Here is a 13,913-nt window from a genome sequence, read left to right on the forward strand (position 1 = left end):
TTTCCCTCACTCAGACAACACATTTTTTGCCAAAGTTGCCCAATTTAGCGGGAGGGATGGGGGCAATTTCTTGTCGCGTTCAGTGCTCAAGTTCAGAACGGCTGTCAGTCAAAACCCGTACAGCGCTGTGAAGCGCAGGACTGAGCTCTGACGTAATTTATAGCATGTTACTGTACAGCCACTGCGTTCCAATTTAGGCGCTTATCAGTGCTCAAATCTGCCATTTTCAACCTGTATACGGGTATGAGTGTAAAGGGTTAATCCAACTTTTGTTTTCCTACGACAGAAGTCACGCAAATGTGTCTGCTCTGCCGTTGATAAATCCCAACTGAAGGCATATTAACTTCAGGATTAGTGGCTGTGCCTGCAGAGTGTGAATTTGGAGCAGGGCATCTACTTAACACTGAGCAAATCATTGCATTAGCCGCAGCACTGACCTCCCAGAATTAATGAGCTTGGATTCAACAGGGGAAAACACAAAGGGAGGAAAAGCCTCAGCTCAGAGGACACATTGATCCCAAAATATGGGAATAATCTGAGCCACTAAACTTTAAAGTTTCATTATAGGATTTAGACTAGGTGCAATCAACAGGTCTGAGTCAGCCCATTTGGTAAATGGAAGCTGGATATTACACTATAGAATGCATCGTGATAAATCATTTTGAAATCTCATCCATTACGGTAAGTCATGAAGTAGGCCATTACATAATATTATAGATGGTATGGTTCTCTGCACATGCACAACCTCTTCTTGCTGCCCACTCAAATAGCTAGAAGTCACATGTGAGTGTATGGGATCACGATGGGGATATTTTATAGATGCAATATGCCGTTTCAGGTGGGAGGGCATTGATTGCAGGTTTATTCAATTTGAAAACACATATCTTGTTAGATTTTCTAAAGTCTGTAACGTTACCTGTTACAAGTGAAGGAGTGCATCCTGTCGTACAATATAGAATTCTACAATCTGTGGAATAGCTGAGGCAGAACGCTCCTGGGATAGCTGGTGTTTACTGCAGAAGTAGGCCTCAGTGACTGCTCTCTCCACCCCTGTAGCATTTTATTAAATATCTCCACCATTTTATACCTAATCTCTACTGGCACAGACACACAAGCAAGCACACACTCACACTCACACTCACACACACACACACACACACACACACACAGACACACTAGCATGACCCAGCTGTGTCAGCCTAACCCTTGAGCAATGACGAACAACTCACAGTACGGTATGCAACATAGCTTTGGTAAAGCTGATAACAAAATACAAGAATAAAGATGGAGAATAGTGATGGCTGGGGGAATCATATGTTAGATTTCTTTTGATTTGATGGACTGATGGCTGAAGCAGTCCCTGTTATCGCTGCTATAACAGCCAAACTACAGGCTGGGAAATGATGTGTGACCACTCCAATTAACAGCCTTCATTTCATTACGTTGTAGTCTCTCTTATCTCCTATAAGATTGTCTGCAAGGATGGGAGACGGCGATAACAGAGTCTTAATTACATTTCAGGAGTGTTGGGAGACGTTATGCTCCAAGGAAGCCAAGCATACCACGAAAGTGAGCTACTGCTTTGGTCCCAAAAAGATTCCTGTCTGAGAGCTAGTCAATTTGAAGAAGGGTTGTTAGATAATGCAGATATATCCTTTGGTCTGTTTCATTCAGTGTTCTTTTAGTGTGTCCTCGGGTAATTGATCCACTAAGTTTAAATGATTTATGTTACCTTTGGTTTGTGAATGCTACATGAAAACAGAACTGAACCAAGGACACTATCTGACAAATTATCAATACCAAAAACAAAGGACTTGAGACTTATTACATCCTCACAGTTGCAGTTGAAGTTTCTCCTTGGAATTATTGAAATTAATAAATTGCTGTTTCGCTTTACAAACATCTCTACATTTGGCTCGTTTTTAATTTCAAACCCAGATGATTTATGGGCAGAGGGGTGGGTGGTGAGGGGAGAAGTGTAAAGCTATGTAATGGAGTTTCTGGTTGGCTTGGACTCAGATTGCATCTCAGAAGTAATTGTTTTTGCATCTGTTAAACTGTTAGATTTGGAAAACAAACTCACCAGTCATCACCTGTTAAGAGGTGTTTTAAGTGTGTTTTTTGGGACAGGCCATTACTTGCTATTTGCTGCATATATTATAAAAGCTGACTAAAAGGATTGTTGGTGTCTGAGCAATTTTATTGTATTCAATATGCAACCACTGACACAAAGCAATATATTTGGAGATTAATGCACTTACATACCATGTTTATTTCTCTTTCAGGTTAGGAAACTAGTGACCTTCTCTGTGTTATGGCTTTTTCATTTCTTCAGAGACGCTTTTATGAAAATCTAATATGTTTTTCTCTTTCAGCTTTTTGATGGAATTGAATGCGAGTTTCCTATATTTTTCATCTTCATGATGATTGATGGTAAGTCTTACACAGGAAACAGTACAATGGTTGTGACGTTAATATTGTCTTGAAAGTGTTGTGTTTATTGGGTTACATAGAACTTGAATATCTGAAACTTTTTTAGCCATTTTATTGTCTCCTCTACTCACCTGTATTTGATTTCCAGGGGTCTTCAGGGGGAACAAAGCCCAAGTCAAAGAATACCAAGACCTGTTAACGCCTATCATTTTTCAATCTTTTGAGGGTGAGCTTTCCTCCTCCCTTAGTGATCTGTGTTCATATGGAACTACTGTACACATACACACCCACACACATGCACATGCACACACACACACTCAATTACTCTAGCAGTGTTTCCCCTAGGATTTTTTTCAGCAGTGGTGGTAAGGGTAGCGGGGGTGGAGGGGTGCATTGCTACTAGTGTTAGCACAATGACATGCTAGCTGTTCGAGCCAACGACTATCCATTTAAAAGTGTCTCGGCAGGAATATTTATATTGTAAAAAATTACATTCGATTCTTCGCAGGGCTGGCAACAATTTAGCAGTGGTGGGCCACCGCTGCTAAATGAATATAGGGGAAACACTTATTAGTCCCTCTCACATACAGATTCAAGCTGGCATCCGTGGGAGTCTTTGAGAAATGCAAATACATTTTGGTTGCAAAGATTACTGTTATTTTCATATTACACTTATTAGAATATCCATCCATATTAATCTGCCACATGCTGAGTGCACGAAAGCTGTTCTCATATTTCAAGGAGCAGGCTTTTATATCAGCCTTCACACAAAGCTGTATTTTTCCCCAGTAAAGAAACTACATTAAAAGAGTCTCAGGAGCCAATAGTCTCTGAAGGATGCATGCTGCTTTAGGAATAGTTCTCAGTGGTTGCAGACAGAGTTGTCACCCCCTTTGGCTTTGTGGTGTCTTTACATTTGTTATGCAGAGAAAGTATTGTACTCACAGTGCATTCCATCTTGGAAATGTGATATTTCTTCATGTGTGTCTGTTAAGATACCTTTGAATAGAGAACTCCCACTCCTTTCTCCTGAGCAGCAGACACATAAACTGCACTCCTTTCGATGTATCAACATCCTGGAAATTCTATTAGTACCCTCTATTCGACATGTTTGTAATCACCCAGCAAAGTAAAGTGTATCTATCTTCCGTCCTGTGTGCCGTGTGTCAGGCCATGCTGTCATCCCTAAGTACTACCACGTACCTGCCGACTTTGTGGAGGCGGAGCAGAAGAAGCACGGGAGCCAGAAGCGTTTCCCTGCCAACTCAGGCCAAGATGGCATGCTGTTCCTGTGGGGCCAGGCCCTCTTCAACATCGCCCGGCTTCTGGGTCAGTCTCTCTGTCTGTCTTCTCTTCACTGACCTCACCTCACTGTCAAATACCTTCTCTTCTCTGACCTCTCGCTGGAGAGGTATTCTCTATAGAGCATGTTGGCTGGGGTGTTCACTATGCTGTTGTTACGTCCGACTGCAGAGGCCACTGAGTTCAGATATTCAGTTCAACAGATGTATGTTTGTGAAGTTGCTCACAGGTTAATGGGTTCTCATTACCAAGAAAGGACTTTTGTAAGGAAAGGTCATATAATGGGGTTATGTCCAGTGTATCAGTCGGAACCTTTAGTGTGCTCTCCGTGTGTTCACCCCTCCACTCTGCCATGTCTCTTTTCTAGTGGATGAGCTGATCAGCCCCCAAGACATCGATCCCATCAAACGCTACGTACCCCGCCAGGATCAGAGGAACGTCTCCATGAGATACTCCAATCAGGTTAGACTCCCATTCCCATGTGACCATCCTATGATCAGCCATGTTGGGCCATCACTATAATCAGAGATACTAGATATAAGGACGAGATGCTTGTGTCTCCGCCCTAACAATGGGGTTCATTGTCCACTGAGCAGAACAGCAGGCTGTCAAGCTCCCGCCTATTCCTCTCTTTGGATTGGTTGATACATCTCGTTATTTGAATACTTTTTTGAATATTCGATGAGGAGTGTTGACGTCAACCGCCTGTATCCAATGGAGAGTGAGTGCTAGCCTCATGAATATGCATAGACAGTCTCGAATTTCAACAGGAACAACTCTAATATAAAGTGTTTTTTCTCAAAGTTGTCAGGATGTCACGTGCATCTCACTTACAGTAAACTGAGTGTACAAAACATTATGAACACCTGCTATTTCCATGACAGGTGAATCCAGGTGAAAGATATTATCCCTTATTGATTACATCAACTTCAATCAGTGTAGAGAAGGATTTTGAAACCTTGAGACAATTTAGACATGGATTGTGTATGTGTGCCATTCAGACGGTGAATGCGCAAGACAAAAGATTTAAGTGCCTTTGAACGGGGTATAGTAGTAGGTGCCAGGCGCACCGGTCCGTGTCAAGAACTACAATGCTGCTGGGTTTTTCACGCTCAACAGTTCCCTGTGTGTATCAAGAATGGTCCACCACCCAGCCAACTTTACACAACTGTGGGAAGCATTGGAGTCAACATTGGCCAGCATCCCTTAGGAACGCTTTCGACACCTTGTAGAGTCCATGCCCCGGCGAATTGAGGCTGTTCTGAGGGTACAACTCAATATTAGGAAGGTGTTTGTAATGTTTTGTACACTCAGTGTATATCAGTACACTCTTAACATTACAAAACTTATATTAGATCAAATAAGCCTCACGTATAATTTAATCTTGACTAAATTCCACACTTTCTCATTGCCCCCCATACAAAAACTCCTAACTTGCTTAATAATTAATGATCTGCTTAACGTGGACAGCCTTTGGTCGGATTAAACCCTCTCACTTCGCCTCTCGCTTCCCCTCTTCCGCTCTGCTATAATTCACTTTATAAACCGTGTAGTTTGGGTCCTGGATGCTGATTGGCTGAGACAGCGTTCCAGCCACGTGTAGACAATATACCAAGGGTATGACTCAAAATAACTGGTTTACTTTTCTAATGACGTTGGTGACCAGTTTATAATAGCAATAAGGAACCTCGGGGGTTAATGATATATGGCCAATATACCATAGCTAAGGGCTGTATCCAGGTGTTGCGTTGTGCGTAAAAACAGCCCTTAGCCATGGTATATTGGCCATATACCACTCCTTCTCAGGCCTTATTGGTTAAATAGTTAACCTGCTATAAGGGCACTACTGCAGACTACTATACACCCTCTGCATGTTTACATGAGTCTGCATAATTCTATATATCATTGGTTCAGATGTCATCTTCTTACTTGCTAGAACTAACTTTGATGTATTTTTCCAAACCTGTGTTGATATTGCGGGGGCCACAAGGCTCAAACGAGAGGTACAAATCAATAGGGAGGGAGAGAGATCAGGAGTCTACATAATTTATCTTCAGTTTAGCTTTCCTCTTGCATGAATCTACAGTCTATCTCACCTCAGTGGAAAAACAGGTTGTTGTTTTATTCATGACGCAAATGCTCAGCTAAGCAGCTCAGTCTGGAGCAGAGGTTGGAGCTGCGGTACCTTCTCAAGCCTTTCACGCTGGAACGGGGCTAAGGTTTGCATCGTTGGGCGAGCACGATGGGAGGGGATTTCATAATGTACACAAGCGCGTGGAGCGGCTGTCTCATTGCCTTTACATCACTAACCCATTGGTCTGTGGGGCGGTGCCTGCGTGGGTGTGCTGAGCTTTCACATGGAATCTATGGTTGATTTGTGCTCCCATTTCTCTGAGATACTCTTAGCATCATCATGTCTGCAATGCACTTAAAGGCACACTCTACATAAGACCATTCCATGACACATTAGACTAGACCTGCTAAAATATCCGAATGAACGTCTGAATGGAAGAGGGCAGTGCAGCTAGATTCTGCTGTGATGTAACGGTGAATAGAATAACATACATTGATACCGCACTAGAATGGCGAGTGGGGTTACATTTAGATTTGACTGTTCAGCGAGCTTGATGTTATGCATTAAATGTGTAATGTGATAATAAATGTAAGTGATGCCCTGAGAACTTCTAGATAATTCACGAGAGAATGGGGTTCACAGATTACACGTGTTATTTATGTAATGTTAGTGTTATACATATTATGAAGAATATAGTGCAACTTTGTATGCTGAGCAGCTCTGAATTGAAACGTCATAAAATTCCCAGGGCCTGTATACTGTATGTTAAATTGTTATTAACCAATACCAATAGTACACTATTTTTGGTAATGTATATATTTGATGCACTTCCCAGAATGACAAGCCCAGTAAGCATTAGACCCAGATTTGTGTGTGTGTATCAGGGTCGTTCAGTATTTAGAAACCATTAGGAGAATGTGAAGCGAATGCTCCTTGTCTGTGGTTTGTTCCACATGAGAAGCGATGCGTTTGCTAGGCTCAGAGGTTGAGTCAGATCAAACACACCCCAGGGAGTTTCAGGAAACACTTTCCAAATAAACACAGAACAAAAGCTAGAGAGGAGATGTCATTAAGCCATATGCCTTAAAATATACACCCACTCACAAACACACACACCATCAAAGCCCATTCACACGCGCAGAAAACAGGTAATGCAAGTATACACCAGATTAGCTAATCAGACACATGAAACAAATGCACACATTTTCACTACCGTATTACTGAGTCAAAGAAGGACACACGAACACAAATACACGCAAAGACGCATTCAAACACATCATAATTCATTGTATTTTTATGTAACCTCAAAGGGCTTTTTTTTGTGGGGAACTCTCCTCATCCACCACCAATGAAATGAGCAAATAAATACTAGCATTTTCTCTTTTGTTTTACTCTCTTTCTACATGAGTACACATAATCGCGTAACTTTTTTACTTTACTTTTTAGTCATTTAGCAGATGCTCTTATCCAGAGCGACTTACAGGTAGTGAGTGCATACAGTATTATTATTTTTTTATTATTTTTAATTTTCATACCCCCCGTGGGAATCGAACCCACAACCCTGGCGTTACAAACACCATGCTCTACCAACTGAGCTACATCCCTGCCAGCCATTCCTTCCCCTACCCTGGACGACGCTGGGCCAATTGTGTGCCGCCCCATGGGTCTCCCGGTCGCGGCCGGCTACGACAGAGCCTGGATTCGAACCAGGATCTCTAGTGGCACAGCTAGCACTGCAATGCAGTGCCTTAGACCAGTGCACACACACCTATTCACAGTATCGGATATGTGTACTGTACAGTTGCTCTATGGCAGCCAATTCCTTATAGCTCTAGTCCCCATAACAGAAACAGCTCTCTCTTTAACTGAGTGATTCTGTGAGCCACAGAACAAGGTTAATGGAACATTTCCAAAGCACAGTGCATCCCGGGGGCTGTCACTCAGCCCTGCATCTGTGATAAGGTCTGAAGGTGAGAGGACTTCAATTGGCCATCACAGTATGAGGCACAAACAAGCCCCTTCAGAGAAAGAGAGAGGCGCAACATGGAAGGCATTTGAGGTTGTCGATTTTATTGTCTCTACTAAATGTACAATGTTGCTGGGGAATTTGTTTTACAGTCCTAACAATAACCCAGAATGTATTTTTCCAACTTTCCAAGCTTTTGAAAGTCAAACTCTAAACCCATTGCTCATACCTTTTCTGAATTCTGGGTTCCATGCTACAGGTTTGTTTTGTATCACCATATGAAGGGAAAAGCTTCTCAGATCCATTGCAGAACAAAGGAAAATGTATTGTAATTGATTATGTAAAAAGTAAAAGAATTAGCATGTTTTAACATAGTAGAACAAACATTAGAGGGATTTCAATTCACCATGGATTAGGCTGTTCTGAGGACACCATTGTAGATGCATAATCCAGACAATGTTTCTTCCTTGTTTTAATGTGACACCCTGAATGGTTGTGAACAGATGGATATTATTTTTTCCCTTGCATCCAAAGATAAATATTGTTCATTAGCAGGGCAGGGCTGCCAAATGGCAAGCTGACAGAACAGTAGAGCAAGGCTGGCCCCCCCTCTGACAGCAAGAGCCCAGGAGAGATTCCCAGTGACCTGAACCTGCAAGGAATAGGCCATCTCTCACATAATGTGACAGCAAAAGTGGATCACAGCGTCTGCTTTAGCAACTTTACAAGGCCCCCGTACCAAGACAAAGCCACATTTAATGAGTTTTTATACATTTGGCCCAGTTGTTTTTCCCAGCTCCCTGTCTGGTTTATGGGCCATGATGACTATAGTAGCTTTCCCAGCCTTTCATACCTAATGGGAAGTGGCCTGTGAGCAGGAGAACTTCCAATTTGGCTTTCATGGTCTTTCCAAAGGCAAGCATCTACAAAGTTGACCACCTCCTCACCATGCAAACACAGTTTGATCTTTCGTCATGGGGTTCCATGCTGCTGAACGTGAGTCTCTCTGTGAGTGTCGCTGAATGTGGCCAAGCTCACAGCAGTGATGTAGAGTACAATCGTGTGCTTTCCCTCTCTCCCAGTGCCCTCTATCAGAAAGGGCTCTGTTTGGGTAAAAACAACAGTTGTGGCTCATCATCCCTGTCTGGGGATATCAATTATCTGGCATGGTGAGCACTGTGCTGAGGTTAGAGCCAGGTCAGTCACATGCGCCAGAGCAGAGCCATTTAGATGGCACAGTCATATGGGTCTCCTAACTCGCCCGTGCTGCTGCAGTTGCCATGCCAATGTAATTGCACACCAGGCTCGGTGGAAAAAAAAAGAAGAAAAAGGGGCTTTGACATTATATGAGCCATTACTGCCACGTAGGTGACTGTCAGTCTCCACACTTACACTCACTGCCCTCCCATTCCTCCGTGTGACGCAGTCCCATTTTCCATCCTCATTTTAATAGGACTTTAATCCATAATGGCAAAACGGTACTTGAATATGGGCTGAACCTGTCAGCTTAAAGGGCTTTATTGTATTGGGGAGAGACTACGGCATTGACATGGCAAGTGCATGTTCAGGAGTGTCTGGGCTGGTGTGTCAGCTCTCTGCGTGGCGTTGCTGCAGCCCTCATACGGAGCACTTTATAGTCTTTGGTAATCAGGTCTGCTTATCTCTCCCAGTCTCCCCAGCAGAATCTCAATGGGAATTATATCAAATACAGCAGGTTTGACAAGCCCAGGCTCAAGGAGGCTTTCATAGGGCTCAGCTTAATATAAATTGATTTTTTTTGGTCATAAGGATTGCAGACTAAACCTAATATGTCTGCAGTATGCCCAGAGAGAAAGAGAGAGAGGGCGATGCGTATCATATTTTCAGCCAGGGTCCCTCCATAATTACATAGCAAAGAATCCAATCCCCACCTTTTCAATTTCTCTGAAGTGATTGTGTCTGTACCTCCACTGTTGCATTCAAACCAAGTTCAATAAGTCCGCCTTTTTCGTGCTACCTTAACATGTAAAATGCAAGGAAATAAGGTTTGCTTTTAAATGCCAACCTTGAGAAAGTGGAATCAAAAACGTGGCTCACACTTGGCTGTCTGTGCACTTACAATGTGGAGCACATCACTGCTGATAGCATATGAGATAGCGTTGTCTTAGTGTCTTGTCAAGCTTATTTTAAACAACACACTAGTAACACACATACAGTGATGCAAGTTTAGTATATGTAAATTGAAGTCATAATCCCTTTGATCTAAACTTGCACATAAAAATGCTGAGGAACAACAGAGTGCATTTTATTTGCTCCTGGTGTTTGTCTGTTGTGTACACACTCATGGTTACATTCATGTGTATGTATAGGAATGTGTCTATGTATACTGAACAAAAATATAAACACAACATTTTGCTGAGTTACAGCTCATATAAGGAAATCAGACAAGTTAAATAAATAAATTAAGCCCTAATCTATGGATTTCTGTTCTGAGGGCAAAATATTAGGAAGGTGTTCCTAATGTTTGGTATACTCTGTGTATATGAAAGTGTCTAGAATGGAGTGGTGTGTGTGTGTCTATACACAAATGTGTGCTAGACTGATGCTGTGAAGGCCCATGGCCAGTCCCTGTGGGGCTGTGTAACCTTGAGCTGGTTAGCTTGGGTCAGTGGACAGAAGGGCTCAGCAGGCCCTAGCACTGGATGACTGAAGACACATTGAGAGGAGGTATGGGACTGGGATAGGAGGTATGGGACTGGGACAGGAGGTATGGGACTGGGACAGGAGGTATGGGACTGGGACAGGAGGTATGGGACTGGGACAGGAGGTATGGGACTGGGACAGGAGGTATGGGACTGGGACAGGAGGTATGGGACTGGGACAGGAGGTATGTGACTGGGACAGGAGGTATGGGACTGGGATAGGAGGTATGGGACTGGGACAGGAGGTATGGGACTGGGACAGGAGGTATGGGACTGGGACAGGAGGTATGGGACTGGGATAGGAGGTATGGGACTGGGACAGGAGGTATGGGACTGGGACAGGAGGTATGGGACTGGGACAGGAGGTATGGGACTGGGATAGGAGGTATGGGACTGGGAGGGATTGTTGTCTTCACAAGCTGTGTCAAAAAATGACAGCAACTGTAATATAATATATGCCATTTAGCAGATGCTTTTATCCAAAGCGACTTAGGTATGCGTGCAAACATTATACGTATGCTAATCAAAACCAATACCCTTGTATTACAAGCACCATGCTCTACCAACTGAGCTACAAAGGACCACTAAGATGGAAACACGGGCTACTATACATAAAGAACTGTCCCCCCTCGGACTCCTGGCGGTTTCCTACCATACACAATATAGAATGTAATGATATTCCATACTAGGGTATTTAAAGAGATTGAACTGGATATTAAGCACTTAGAAATTGGTAAAACATATTGTACGAATTGCAGGACGGAACATAAATGAATGACGTACAGAATTTGTTGTGCAACATTTTCAGGGACCCATTTTGGCTCGTGAGCGCTTCTTTCAAATCTACTGGCTGAAATTATACAAAACCTATGTAACGCATCTTTAAGTTCCTGTTTTTGTACATTGGTTTTACATCTAAGATAAGTGAAATCTGATAACATTACAATTACTTCAGATATTTTTTTAGATTGACAGATTTCCTCTGTGAAATGATTCAGTCTTAGTCATAATTTACGTAGCTACTATTCTTTTTGAAGTAGTGTTTTTTCAGGCTATTGAACCATGTATTGGAGTACATTCACAGTTCAATTGCTTTGGGGAGATAGGCCTATGTGTATATTTCAGTTACTTGCATGTTGTGAGTTCTCAGAGCCATAATCCTGCTTTGCTAAGGTGCTTTCCAGATGCTTAGAGAGTTCCACTGTGTGAAACACAATCTGTATGCAGAGGACACGTGTTAGTAGCAAGTGTATGGGTAGACACGGTGCAGTGTGAGAAGAAGCCTGAGAGGGCCTTTTCCCTCCATCAGCACCACAGTGTCACATTTCAATGCTTTTAATGAAGGGAACATCTCAAATGAAGCAGAGATGGAATTCATTTTTATTTGGAGTCTGGGAGTGGCACTCCTGACTAAGCTTGTTTTGCAATTGGGCTTCTACTAGTTGAGATGCAAATGTCTCATGCTGAGACACAAGCTACTGTTGACGCAGATTGCTTACCTAAGTTGGAGGAGTTTTACTTGCAGGGATTTTTTTTTTTCAGGAGCAATTTATTTCACTCATTTTTTTCAACAGTCTGATATGGAGTAGCTAGACAAGTTGTAGAAGAGCATTTATTCCAATTAGTGAGATTTTTCTGACAGCCGTTGCTGTTCTCAATGTATTCATGTTATTACTTTAATAGCAACATAGGGATAATGTGTCTGAGGAAGTAAATATTGACATTTCAGCTCTCCTTCAGACAGAAGAGCCTCAGGTATGTACTGCACTATTAAATAAGACAAATACGCAACAAAGACACTCCATCTATCTCTTCCTCTGCAAACAATACACGTCTTCCTCTAACCCCGGTCAAAATGTTAAGTATTTTGTTTGTGTTTATACACTATAAGTCTGTTCACACATTTACTGAGCATTGAGGTGACATTTTGAGAGACTGCTTGGTCAGTGTTGCCTGACTGTGTTGTCCCTCCATCTGCTCTGGCCCCAGTTACCTCAAGAGCTGGGGGGCCCCTGGCCCAGGACCTAGGGCCCAGAGCCAGGTGCCAGCAGGCAGGAACATGAGGCGCTAATTGAAGCTTGACCGGTCTTATCCAGGTTTTTTTCCTGAGACATAACAAGATCTCTGCAACACCTTTTAAGATGTTCCAGTACATTCTGCTGTCCAAACGAAGCGTTGCTTTAAACCTAATTACCCATCAGGGAGGTATAGTGGTGAGCTAGAGAGAGAAGATATTTCCTGCATTATTCTATTTCCATTTCTTTCTTCATTTCAATTTTTCTTTTCTGTCTTTCTCTCCTCAAATGGTTCCTCTGTGTTTTGGAGCAGAATGCTAATGAGAGATGATTTCCATTGCGGTGTTTTGGAAGCCGCCGCTCACAATTAATCAGAAGAGATTTCTGTGAACCTCTTTCACTCCCCTCCCTCCCGGATTCCTCTGATTAATGATAACGAGGGTGTTGAGAAAAACCTGCTCTTTCCGCCCAAACAAAATGGCTTCCAGCCTTCTCTTCTCTGCCTGCGTCAGGCTTCCTGCCGGGCCATCTAAAGAAGCGTTGCCTCTGATGAACAGCCCTCCTGCGAATCACAAGATGTTATTTTCTAATGGCTCAGGGATTTTAGTCATTTAACTCCAGTGATATGATTCACTCTGTTTACAAATCACTTATCTCTGGATACATCTCCCGGGACTCAGTGGAGAGAGGCGGAAAGGCAATTGCTGCAAATAGAAGTCAAAATAAGCATGGTCATTAGATCAACGTAATTCTATACTCAAAAATAACTCCTTGAAAGATTCACATGTGTATGACAGGCAGTTGTATCATATCCAAACCGTTCACCGTTCATAGTTGTGAGCTTTATTCATGTAACTTACTTCTGAAGCAAAGAGGCACTGCTTCTCCAATGCATCATGTTTACATGCACACCAATATCCCGTTATTATTTGGGACACCCAAGTATTCTGTTTTTGAGTTGACTCATATAAACATCATATCCCGTTTACAATAACCCGAAAAAGCTTGTATCCCGGTTATGTGAAACCAGGATAAGATGCCTGGAATATGCTGATCTTAGATGGGATACTGTGTCATGTAAACATCTTATCCTGTTTACTGTTGTTTTTTGCGGTCTGCGCAGGCTCAGTTGTGCATATCATGGGTGTTGTGTGATTATGTTTTCATCTGATTGTCAAAGAAATCACTTCAAAATGTAGGCTACCTGCGCAGTTAGATCCACCATAATCATTTATTTTGCTGATACTCCGTACTGAACCTTATAGTACTGGCTACTTTCACCCCTAAATTAGACAAGTTTCTGTTGATAATTTCCGACATTTTGTAGGCCTTTTGTTTGTCAACTCTAGTCAGATATAGGCAGCTTCTCTTCTGTCATAACGTGTTGCCCTAGAATACTAAATGAAGTAGTGCTCACCAGAATAATGTCTTGCATCGATAGC

The 13,913-nt window shown here is 42.5% G+C and overlaps 1 protein-coding gene across 3 annotated transcripts in view; it reads left to right on the forward strand.

Moving 5' to 3' along the window:
• The window catches only part of LOC311111631 (phosphorylase b kinase regulatory subunit beta-like), a 67,361-nt gene that overhangs the window by 30,339 nt on the left and 23,109 nt on the right, over nt 1-13,913 (forward strand). For all 3 annotated transcript variants that reach the window (XM_084154405.1, XM_084154404.1, XM_084154403.1), the window contains 4 exons: nt 2,376-2,433; nt 2,582-2,659; nt 3,604-3,762; nt 4,103-4,197. In XM_084154405.1, coding sequence (XP_084010531.1) covers nt 2,376-2,433; nt 2,582-2,659; nt 3,604-3,762; nt 4,103-4,197 — 390 coding nt within the window. The remainder of the gene's footprint in view (nt 1-2,375; nt 2,434-2,581; nt 2,660-3,603; nt 3,763-4,102; nt 4,198-13,913) is intronic.

This window comes from Coregonus lavaretus (genome assembly GCF_964263955.1).
Source record: "Coregonus lavaretus genome assembly, chromosome: 37".
NCBI lineage: Eukaryota > Metazoa > Chordata > Actinopteri > Salmoniformes > Salmonidae > Coregonus > Coregonus lavaretus.